The sequence below is a fragment of the Elaeis guineensis genome, chromosome 10, assembly GCF_000442705.2.
Source record: "Elaeis guineensis isolate ETL-2024a chromosome 10, EG11, whole genome shotgun sequence".
NCBI classification, from domain to species: domain Eukaryota; kingdom Viridiplantae; phylum Streptophyta; class Magnoliopsida; order Arecales; family Arecaceae; genus Elaeis; species Elaeis guineensis.
This window is the reverse complement of record NC_026002.2, coordinates 27,743,145-27,756,086: the sequence shown is the minus strand read 5'-3', so window position 1 is coordinate 27,756,086 and position 12,942 is coordinate 27,743,145. Positions and strand designations below refer to the sequence as shown.

The 12,942-nt window shown below is 33.9% G+C and overlaps 1 protein-coding gene and 1 pseudogene across 1 annotated transcript; one reads left to right on the top strand and one right to left on the bottom strand.

Moving 5' to 3' along the window:
* The first annotated feature begins 256 nt into the window (after nucleotides 1-256).
* Nucleotides 257-1,201, top strand: LOC140852205 (uncharacterized; annotated as a pseudogene).
* Nucleotides 1,202-6,813: 5,612 nt separating this feature from the next.
* Nucleotides 6,814-7,394, bottom strand: LOC105052506 (rapid alkalinization factor-like). Its single transcript, XM_010933336.4, has one exon. The coding sequence runs from the start codon at nucleotides 7,358-7,360 to the stop codon at nucleotides 7,013-7,015; it is 348 nt and encodes a 115-aa protein (XP_010931638.3). The 5' UTR covers nucleotides 7,361-7,394; the 3' UTR covers nucleotides 6,814-7,012.
* Nucleotides 7,395-12,942: the final 5,548 nt, after the last annotated feature.

Here is a 12,942-nt window from a genome sequence, read left to right as displayed (position 1 = left end):
AATTAAATATTATACAATATATATTGATAAATAATCTTATAAGACCTCTTATCAAACTAGATATAGATTTATATTAGAGATTCTATAAAGCATGCCAAATAAATGTCAACAATAATTTAGAATAAAAAAATATATATTTATTGATCCGTGTAAAGAATTGAAGGTCAAATATGATTTAAAAGCTTCTCGAAATATATATGTTGAGGAGTCGGTAGCCATACTTTTGATGATTCTAGGATACGGGTTTGGAAAGAGGATGGTTCAAAAAATGTTTCAATATTCAGGAGAAACTATTAGCAGGTATTTTATCCATATCTTAAATATTATCTTAAAAATAATTAAAGATATTATTAACCTAATTAATATAGAGCCCAAGAATGTTCCAATTAAAATCCGTAATGACAGTCGCTGGTGGCCTTATTTAAGGATTCATTAGAGTACTTAATAGTATCCATATACTAATAAAAGTTTCTCCATCTAAGCAAATACTATATATTAGCTGAAAAGAAATTCCTATGCAAAATATTATGGCTTGTTGTGATTTTGACATATATTTTATTTTTATTTGGACTCGTTGGAAGGGTACTACTAATGATACTTATATTTTTTTAGAGGGTATACATAGAGAAGAGCTCAAATTTTTCAAACCCATCTAGAGGTATACATTTTAATTAAATATATCATAATGATAGGCATATAATTTAACTTTCATACATAAGTGTTAAATTCTAACACACACACACACATATATATATATATATGCTGGTAAATATTACTTGATGGATGTATAGGGTTTTATAATGAGAAAAGATATCATCTATCAGATTTTTGATATAGAAGTCAATCAAGGGGTATGCGTGAAATCTTTATCATGTATATTTCTTGCTGAGATGTACTATTGAGAGGATATTTGGATGTTGAAAAAGTAGATAGAGAATATTGAATACAATGTCTAACTTTCTTTATTATAAACAAGTTCAAATTACAGTGACTTCCATCGCCATCATAACTTTATTAAAATCATGCAATTAAAGATTTTGAATTTCAGACTTATAATGATTATAAGGATCTACTCCCTCTAGATTGTTTAGAGATCAATGAGTCACAAAAAGAACTAAGTACAGAAGCAAAACTGAAAATGAGTAACTATGAGATCGCTCTTCTGTGTGATCATATTATTACTCTTCTTATGACTTGTTGACTTCTTTTTTATAAAATTATACATATAATATAGATTTTTATCTCATATCATTCATATTTTGAGTTTAAGTAAACTAGAATTTTGTATTTTTGTTGTTACTAGAATCAAATGTAAAATAATTTGATGAGATTAATAGTTAATGCATATTTTAGAATTTGTTATAGATATGGTGGCATCAAATATATACTTGATTTATAATATTAATCGATAATATTTTATCATGTATAAGAAATGCAAGAACAAAAAATGCATTAGGTAGAAAAAAATCGTAGAGTCTCATTTTTGGTAGAGTGATTATATACATCTATATTATACTATAAATGTAATATTATATTATAATATATTATACTATTATGATATTATATTATATTATTTTTTATTATATTATAATAATATATTATATTATGTCATATTATAGTAATATTTAATGTGTAATAATATCATATATTTGTTATATTACATTACAATACAATATTATATTACTATATATATTATATTATATTATAGTAATATTATAATATGTAATATATTTATGTAATAATATATATTATATTTTATTATACTCTATTCTATAATATTATGCAATGTTCTTCATAGTCATTTTGTCAAACCAAAAGTATTTTTTTGGTTTGATTATCAAATATATATTAAAATTCTATAGCACTTTAGAAATATAATTACCAAACAGCAAATAACTTTTTATAAAAGTTGTACTTTTTAAAAGCTCTATTGCCAATACTAGTTTCAAATGGGGCCCTAGTTGTATTCCCTATTTTTATAGTGAAGAAAGACACCTGCATTGCAAATCCGCATATGCACCTCAAGGGAGACACTGTTGGCTAGGATCCAGAGATGGAAGCCAGCCATGGTAAAGCCTTGGAGTATCCAAAGTTGGTGGCAACATCAACTGTGACATCTTTATAAGGGCAAAGCAAGGGGATGATCATGATGAGAAATCGATGATGAGATTAGCTATTAGGAATGGACAGGTGATGTTGGCATTGCTAGCGGTGGAGGATGCTCGCATTGCGATGAGGATTAGCGATGGGAGGGGCCACAGGGGTTTAAAATTTAGGGAGATGATAGCTAGGGAGAACGATATCTAGTATCACTAGAGAGGGGTTATGCCGACCAAGTTGGCTAGGAGAGCTACTTAAAAATAGGGTGGGGGATTGAGTATCAACAAGTTAGGAGGTTGGGTTGTGGGTTTAGAGCAGCAGTGAAAGTGAGGCAATTTGGCCAAAGATTTAGGATGGTAGGTGGGGAGCATGGCATCTAGCATCATCGATGAAGAGCCAGACTGATTGAGTTGACTAGGAGAGATACCAAAAAATAGGATGAGGGGGAGTAGTGTGGTGTTGGAAGAGAGATGAAAATTAGGGATGGCAACAAATCAAACCCAAACCCATAGATATCCAATCCGATCCGATCCGATTGGGTTGGGTTGTCAATGTGTTGAGTGGGTTTGAGTAAAATCTGAATGCTTAGCTTTGGGCTCGGGTCGAAATTGGATAGTTATATATCTGACCCAAATTCGATCCAAATTATTTTAGTATTTTAAAATATATATATTATATTAAATATATTTTATCAATTACCACCTACTAGTTACTAAATCCTAATTTATTCATTCATTTCTCCCTTCTCTCTTTTTCTTATTCTCTTTAGTCGCCGCTCTTCAAGGATAAAACATAAAACAACAAATCAAACCCTCCTCACCCATAGTTCCATACAGCCAGTCGGCCACATCCACACCACCATCCACCAACCATCCCATTGTCTCTTCCTTTGATCATAGTGACACCATCGTCAGTCCGTCAGCCATCCATCAGAGGTATTGGAACTAAGTACTGCTATTGAATATCTTGATCTGTTAAATTTGTATTACGTTTAAATTTTATTTTGATAGAATATGGAACTAAGTATCATTGAACTAAGCATTATTAAATTTTATTTGCTTAAAATAGTTTGAATTTTATTTTTATTGAACATAAAACTAAGTGTTGTTGAACTAAGTATTGTTGAATTTTATTTGTTTAAGGTTGGTACGATTTATGGAATGGTAGTATGACTTTAGAGTTGATAGAAATGAAAAAAAATGTTCAATATGGCTCAATTGGGTTCAGATCGAATCAACCAAAATTATCTGATATCCAATTGAGATAGATTTGGATAAAAAAAAATACAGTCTTAATAGTATTTGTTCTGGATTTAGATAGTTTATTGGATATTTAGGTTTGAGTTTGGATAGTTAGAAACCCATCTCGAACCTGACCTGATGCCATCTCTAGTGGAAATGGTGTGTGGCTGAGTGGGTCTATAGTAATCTAGCCCGAATAACTTGGGCCAAGTCCACTTGACCTGGCAGTCCGAATAACCTGAGCCAGGTCCACTTGACCTAGCCCAGTTAAAAATCATGGCCCAAAAGGGCTGCATGATTTTCAAAGCATTAAAAAAAAAAAGAAGGAAAAGAAGGAAGAAGACTCTCCCCAGAAGAAATTTGATTGGATCCACTCTAGGGATCCTCTTTGTAAGATAAGATCTTCTCCCGTCTATGACCATCCACCACCAAGATCCCTCTTTCCTCTTCATCTTTCTTCCTTGATTCTTTTCTTGTTTTCGGATGATATGCACTATCTCCAATGAAATCAAAGCTAGATACCATGGGAGATAAGGTATGATCTCTTAAATAATCTTCCTTCCAATTCCTCTTAGTTCATAAAGCTCAAATTTCAACTAATTTTATCAAAATTTTCTTGAAAAAAAAAGAATAGATCTTTGAATTTCCTATTTTCTTTAATGTTTTTTTGTGATTTATCACCACTGTTCATTGCCATTGATTGCCGGACTAAGGACACCACCTGTGCCACCATGGCCCGCAGCTCTAGCCATCATTTTTTTCGAAGAGATTCCCCTATTTTGGGGAGAAGGGCGATTCAATGGAATCCGCTATTCACCCAAATGAAGAAAGAAGAATAAAAGAGAGAAAAAAAAGAAAGAAAAGAAAAAAAAATTTCTCTCTTTTCTACTTTCTCTCTCTGCCCTCTCTCTACCTTCTCTCTATCTACTTTCTCTATCTATCTTCTCTCTTATTTTCTCTCTCTACTAGGGTTTTTGAATGTTAGGAAAAAAGATTTCTCCTTAGCAACCTTGACCAACCCTAGTGAAGAAAACCTAAACCATTGGTCCCCAGGCAGCATGTTGGTCCTTACATGGCTAATTCGAGCATCGCTAGATCTCACCATCAATAATTTTTATAGAGTTGTCATATTTTAGTATGATTTTTGGTATGTGATTTATCAATTAGGTAATCTAGATCAACTAATAGGAATCTTGGATACTACCACTTCATCAACCCTATGGGGATATTGAATTTTAAGATTTTTATTTTCAAAATACCATGATGAAATTTTGATGAAAATATGATTTTTAAATATTAAGCTCAAAGAAAGATTTTTAGGATTAATTGGAAATGTAGTTTGGTTTCGCTTAGAAGGTAAGTAATGTTTCACCTTTCCTAAATTTATCTAGCAATTGATAAATTATTAAATTGATAGATTTTGAATCATATTATTCAAAATTTATGAATATGATGAAAGATGTTTAATTATTGAAAATATCTTATTTAGAATATTATGATGATGCATGATCATAACTAGTGATCTGATTTGATTGATTTTGATACCCTCTGATTGCATATATGTTTATCGAATTAACATGTGAAATTGTGTGGTAATTTGAGTTATCAGTCTAGTTATATTAAGAGCCCTACCAATGAGGGCTAATACTTTGGCATTTCATGATTTGATTTGACTTGATTATCCTAAAGGGGATCTACTACAAGCAGATATATAGTTTTAAAAAATTTCACTATAAGATGATATGCAACATGTCGTAAATAGATATGTGATTTTAAAAAATTATGCTATAGGATGATATTCCGCATATTGCAAAATGATACATGGTATTATTACCTTGCCACAAAGAAAGTATAGTCATAGCTCATAGTTGATATGATGAACTTGATAATTAAAAAATTTAAAATTATGAATAACTTTTATTTTGATAAATTAGATTTTCATGCATGATAATTTGATAACGTGTTACATCTAGATCTGAATTTTGAATTGATGCATTTACCATGTTATTTTTGATAAATTGATGAATAATTATTGTTTGATTTACTTAGTTGAAGGATTCATTACTTACTAGACTGTTTAGCTAATTATCAAATTTTTTTATTTTTTTTAAATTCAAAAAATTAGCTTGATATGGGTTTCATTACGGAAGTGCGACTAGAGATAGAATTTAACTTATTTATTTGATTATGGTTTATTAGAGTGGATGCAAGATTTTATTTTGTATTGATTTTATCAAACATTTAGTTGTAATTTTGTTGACATTGAGTTTTGATTCAATTATTTAAATGAAGATTTGAATATTAATTATTTAAATTTTATTCCACTATTTGTTTATAATACTATGATGAAATATCTTGCATGTTTATGGAAAGAGTTTTCTATCAGTATACAACGATTGCCACAATCTCTAGCTCGCAAACTCGGGTTGGGGCTGTGACAAGGCCAAAGGATGGCAAGGGCATGAGTGACAGATAGGAGGCTAGTGTGGCGGGAGGAGGAGGGGATGAGGAGAAGAAAAGCATCAACAAGTCATGGTGGAGAAGAGTGGGTTGCAAAAGCCTAGGGCAATACTGGAGAAGGGCAGCAGTTCAATGAAGGTGGAAGAGGTTGCTATGTTTTGAAGAAATGTAGAACAACTAGGGAACATTGGATAGAGGGAAGGTGGGTTGGAAAAAACTATGATGTCAGGAAGAATCAATTCTCTTGCTCTAATATCCTGTAAACATGGGAATTCAAGGTTAGAATACATTATATTATTATTTTGAATAATAAAAATATATAAAGAGTTCAAGCTCATATAGTTATAAACATAAAGGTACTCTATTCTGTAGTTATCATCGTAGAGTCATTCTAGTTTCTAAAAGAAGAGAATATTTCGATCATGTACTTACAATCATAGGATAATTGATAGGTATTTTATTCCTGAGGATGATAGTCGGACAGATTTTTAAATATCTGACTCACCTTAAATCCTAATATGACCTATTTATAAAATTATGTATTGTGATGGTACTTAGAACCCAAAACTCATATACATGTAACTGCTATCGCTGACCTCAAGCTACAAAATTCCTTATATTTAGGTTATTTATACCTATTTTTACTTAGTATTATTTTTTTTTTTTTTTTTATTAATTCAGGTCGGGTATGCAACCCGACCTGAATAATCTGATCTATTAACCAGATAGGTTCAAGTACCCAATAGAGTTATTATTTTTTTTTCCCCTTGATAAAATGGGTCTGAGATTTCTGAACAAATTTTTAATCCAATTTGGCACAGATTCGGACAGTAGAATTTAAAAAAAAAAAGGGATTTGGGTTGGGGTCTGGGTAGGGTAATTTTGGCGGATATCCTACCTGTTGCCATTCCTGTCCCTTCCAATGTAGTAGTGGTTACAAACGAAAGCTATTCTGTCGTTATCTACTTGAAGCAATGAACGGCCAGATGATGCCAAAGAGAAGCTCAACCATGCAGGGGACGGAAGAAAATAATCAGAATTTATTTTTATTTTTACGCAGATGACATATAAAAAAACATGCTTTACGTGACAATAAAACAACAGCGGCGGCAACAACATCGCATACCAAATTAAGCTGTCTCCCTTTTATTTTCGCCTAAGAAACAGAGAACGGGGGAGGTCGGAATGGAGACACACACAGAGAGAGAACGCTAACTCCGGCACTGGGTGATGGCGGAGCAGCCACGGGAGTAGGGGTTGGCCTCGGCGCCGGGCTGGCAGTTGTAGTAGGAGGCGCCACGGCGGGAGCAGGGGACACTGTCTTGCTTGAGGGCGTTGTAGGAGACGTAGTTGGAGTCCGCCAGGATGCGGCGGGCCACCTCGGAGCTCAGATCGAACTCCTCCCCGCCGAGGCACTCCGCTATGGTCCCCTGGCACGTCGACAGCCTCGGGATCCAGCTCAGCGGCACGGCGCCTTCCCCTGCTCCGCCGCTGGAGTGGGCGGTGGCGGCGACGAGGAGGGAGAGAAGAAGGAAGGGAAGTCCCGCTAGTCTCGCCATGGAGTGATTGGCGCCGAATGCTGATGAGCTGTTGGCTTTAATGCCGATGAGGAGAGTATGATAACGGGAGGGTGTGGGATTGGCCGGGCGTTGTTGGAGAATTACAAGGGTTGACTTGGAAAGGAGTTCATTGGATTGGCGTGTGAAAGAGAGAAAGAGAACAGGTTTCATGACTTTTTTTAACTGCTGCATTCTTTTTTTATTGTTTTTCCTCTGTGTCTGTGCTTTGTATAATTGTACTAATTACTAGGACCGTTACCTCTATCTTATTTTAAAGCTTGGGCTCCATGCCAGTAGATGGCTGGGGTTGCAGCCCTGGCCACTTGCATATGAGCAAGAGAAAGCTACCATTGAACTACTAAGCTTGGTTTTGTTTTTTTTTTTTTTTTTAAATTAATTAATTAATTAATTATTGTGGGGGTGGGGGGGGTGGGGGGGGGGGGGGGTAAGAAGCTTGGTTTTGTTTATTATGCTTTTTACAGTTTTACTTGCATTCATTTTACTTGGAAATGGTGGTAATAGTTCTACTGTTGGATGCATGACATGTATTCCAATCAAATTAACCAATCAAGATATTTATCATTAATTAAATTCAGGTCTTGAAAATTATAATTCTCTTATGGTGATGATTAATTATTGTTGCATTATCTTAACTCTTTTTTTGCATTTGTCATAGTCTAAAATAGCATTTTAATTTTGCCTTATATGATGGAATTGAGAAGTTAGTTTGGTCATCATAATGATATATAATGGAGTTCACTTCGAAGTTCATATCACTGCATTAATAATGATACTCATACACAATATGACAAATGTGATATGCTGGAATTGCATTTAGTGAGTAAATAATTTAAATCTAAGATGAAGGCCAGATGTGTTAAGTAGCAGGTCCTCCTATGGGCATCATTTCTGAGTAGGGGAGGACATTTATGAGGCATATGAAAAATTTAGTGTGTTAATGTGGTTTTGTACTTAAACTAATAAATCTGTTAATATGATTTGCCTTTTATGATTTCTTCAGATAGGATACTCTTTTATGAGCATTAGTGATGGGGATCAAAAATTTGCATAAGAAATTCAGCCAAAAGATTAATATGATCATTTGATTGGTGGCCTAAATCAATGAAAATTAATGCTGTAACAGTCACTTAAAAATAGTTTTCATGCGAGTGGGAAAATAATTACTCAAAATCTTCATATCCTAGGGCAAAGCATAAACTTAAAGATGGGTCTTACCAAAAGAACAAAGAAGTAGCCAAAAAAAAAAAAAAAAAATGAAGAAGAAGAAGACGACTTGAAGAGGACAGGAAAGATGCAATCAGTCAGGGGATTTCTTTTCTCTTATTTTTAATTTTCAAATACTCAAATCGTTAATAATATAGATCATTAGATCTTGCAAGTGGATGTGCTTAGATATCCAATGCCAACATGATAGCCACGCAACCCCATGAATAGGTCTTTTAGTTTAGCATTCAGACAATGTGATTACTTGATTAATTAGTGTAACCACGTGAAATTCTCCACAAGAATGATAACCCTTTAGAGACAACAAAGGAATTGAGAAAACCATGAAGCCAAAATTTCAAAATATTCATGCTAGTTGAAATTCTTTTTCAAATAAATTATGGTGTCCTAAACTTTTGTCAAGTATCATAGCTGAGCATCTAAACATCTCCCAAGTGATAGCCGTTTTTAGTTCTTGCTCTTTCTTTTAAAGCCACCAAGATCAGGTGGTTTTTCTTTTCTTTTCTTTTTTTTTTATTTTTTTTTGAAAACTAGAATAGAAAAGTCCATTGAAATTGGGATAAAGGCAAAATTTGAATCAAGATCACTAATATCCAAACCCAATAACATTACCAACCATTCTAGTTGGCACATTTTTGACATAATATAAATTAGTATTATCCTGCTTTATCAAAACGTTTCAAGAATCATTTAGTCTTTTAATATCAAAGAGAAAAATAAAACCTACCAATATCTTCATAGGGATAGAAGAACGTGATAAAGCTTAAATGTGTGACTATGTCACTAGTTCTATCCACAATAATTTTCTATAGTACCATAACTAAGAGTAAGACGGAGAAAAAATTATTTATATTCCATTCTTTTTTAGCCAAAAACTCATTAAAGCATTTGGATTAAACCATTTTTTATAAAGAAAAAATGGACATTTTAAAAAAGTTGGCACATAGCTTTTTCCCTTCTAAATTGCATTTATTCCACATTTTACATGAATATATTATCTTATCATGAAAGACAAAGTAAATTACAAAGTAAAGAGTAGAGTAACTTATTTACTCCGGATTAACTTATTCCATTTCTAGAGACAACCTTAAAGAGCACCCTTTGAAGGAAAAGATATTCTATCAAGAAAGAACCTAGATTTTACACCCTTGCAAAGTCCTTGTAATCCTATTTATTCCATTTAGCCAGGGTGGTCTCCTTGTCCTAATTCAGAGCTATCTACAAGCACCTAATGAACCAACAAAGACTTGATCATATCAACATGCTACGTTTTAATAACCCACAATCATAGCATTAGCAAAACACATATAAAATATAATGGACCATGTCATCTTGCCTGGAGAGAGGGAAGAAAAATCATGACACTAGTGGAAATCTAATTTTTATTGAAGGTTATGATCTCGGATATTTTGGTGAACCCGTGAATGGAGCAGTACGTGGTTTGCTATTGATGGAGGAGTGCTACACATCAGTCTCAAAAAAACAAGAAAAACAAAAAGGCCTATTAGCTCTACTATTTTTTCTAAAGCAAAATGATTTGCCACAGGAAGGAGAACCAACTAGTTGTGATTAAGATAATATGATGAAAGGATGAAAAATCAACAAAAGAATCATTCAAATAGTGTGAACTTGATTGGGAGACAAAGCCGAACACTCGGCGTTGTTTCCAAGTGCTAAATTTTTTCAAAGAATGCTATTATTTTTATAAAATATCATATAGGGAAGGCGATGTGTGATAACCCAGCCCGATGGGCCAAAAGCCCACTAAGCCCATAAAAAAAAAAAAAAAGAGAAAACAGGGAGGAAGACTCCCGATCGGAGTCTTCCCCTTCTCCGATTCCGATCAGGAATCGGAGTCCTAGGGCTATTAAAAGATCCTAGGACGAGCTCTATAAAAACCCCCCTCCTCTCCTCTAAGAGTAGACCCATCAGTCACCGACGATCGTCGGAGTTCTTCTCCGATTTTTTCGATTGAAGCCGCGGCCTCTCGACTTGTGCTTGCCGCGATTTCACGCCGGTGGAGGTCATCGGAGGCTGTGGTAAGTCCCTCCTCTTCTTCCTCCCTTCTCTCCCTTCCTTTCCGTGCCGGTGGGCATGATTGCCGGCGACAGGAGTCGCCGGATTTCGTCGAAAAAGGGAAGCCCTGTTCGGCCTCTCGCTTTTCCTGATTTTTAAGGTGCCGACGGTCACGCCGACCGCCGGCTCTGGCCCTTTCGAACTCGGAGGAAGGTCGTCCCTTGCCGCCGGCCACCGTCGGACAAGGTGCGGCCGTGAACGGCCGGTCTAAGGTACGGGGACCTCTAGGTCCCCTGTTTCGGCCAAAGAAGGCCACAGGAAAAAGAAAAGAAAAAGAAAAAAAAAGAAAAGAAAAGGAAAAAGAAAAGAAAAAAGAAAAAAAAATATATTTATATAATAATGATAATAATAAATAATACTAATAATACACATGAAAAAAGTTTCTCTCATCCCTCTCTAAAGTCTTTCTCCCTCTAGAATTGGACTCTTTCTCTCTCTATTTTCTCTCTACTTTCTCTCTCTAAAAAATTTCTCTCTCTAAGAAGCCCTATGAATCCCTTATTAGGCCATCTTCTCCACTCCTAGGGACCTATGACCTTAAATCGATTTAGAGCCGAAGGGAGAGATTTATTGGACTGATCATCAAATCGGTCATTTTCTTATATTATGTAATTTTATTAAATATATGAAATAAAATTTATTGATGATTTAATATTTTAAATATGACTGTCCGATTCTTTTAAGAAAGATTAAAAAGGTCCAGGACGATCGAGGTAAGTGGATCTTATGCTCCTTATTTATTTTTAAATGATCATATTTTTATGTAAAGAATTGCTATTGATGAAATCATAATTTTTCATAAAATAAGGATCGGCATATATGATATGAAAAAGCATGTTTTATTATGAGCATTGATTTCATGAATATGTCTTATGAAAATAGCATGATTATGAAGCATGAATTTCATTATTTTTCCATCTATATATATGTATGCTTTAAGAAAAAGATATAGTAATTTCAAAGGCTCTCAGATGGGTATGAATGAATCCCTTCGAGAAGGTCGACATCCGAAGCTAGCATCCACATGGAACATGGCCGTGCCAGCAGGTATAAAGTTGGCACATGAATTAAGAACTCTGTCGATTAAGAAACATGGTCCTGTCACGGGTATAATAGTGACTTTAGCACGAATATCTGTGAGCAATATTTTGAAACATGACATGAATACATGATGAAAATGATTTACGATTCATAATTGTGAAATATACATGATTTATGCATGCATGATGAGCTTATAACTTGTTTTATTATATGTTCTATGAAATGTTTATTTTTACAATAATTATTATTTGTTAAATGATGTATTATCATAGAAAATTTATGCTTGATCCGGTAAGGAAGCGGAAGTCTACTTACTGAGCTGGTGTAGCTCATATTCTTTTTGTTTTCTTTTTCATGTACAGAGAAATAAGGCTAGGACTGATGGAAAGGGAATCCAGGCTTGGGGATCAGCAAAGCAAGCTTGAAAATTTTGCATTAGGAATTCAGTTTATGTTTATGGATTGTAGTCATTATGAATTTTAAGACTTGGATTATTTCATCTTTGGATTTAGATGCTCTGAACCAATTTTGATTTAATTAAATATTTGAATTAAACTTTATTATTACATTTATTTGTGATACACCTGTTATTATATTTAAGAAGATGAATTTTGGCTTCATGTTATTGTGGGTCCATCCCTCGGTAGCATGGCCGTGTTATGTCTCGGATTTAGGGCGTGACACGATGGATCAGATATGGATATAAGCTATCATTTATGTTTATCCTATACTTGTCTTGAGATGGAGTAAGATAAGTAGAGTTAAATGAAATGAGTTGGACAAATCGGATGGTATAAAGGTACAAAAAATCTTTTTTTTTTGGTATATAATTTTTTTTTGTCCTGAAAAGAGGATTTATGAAGAGTTATATATATCTGGAGTAGATTCGGAAAGAATCTTACCATTATTCACATTCATCTTGGATCTATTGTGGGTTGGCCACAACCAACTTCACTAGGACCGAGTTGGATCGAGTATCCCATAGGATGGAGTAAATTATCACCGCTAATATTGTAAGATCATAAGATCAGCAAAATTCAGCAAATTCAGCAATACAAAAATGTAATCTACTAGTTTTCATGCATTGTAATCATAACCATATGCAGTATGGCTTTAACAACGCAGGTCCATCATCTACAAAGCATCATGATTATTACCACCAATCTTCATTTTTAGGTAACTTTTTAATATCCATTCTTTCATGCCATAATCCAGTTTCT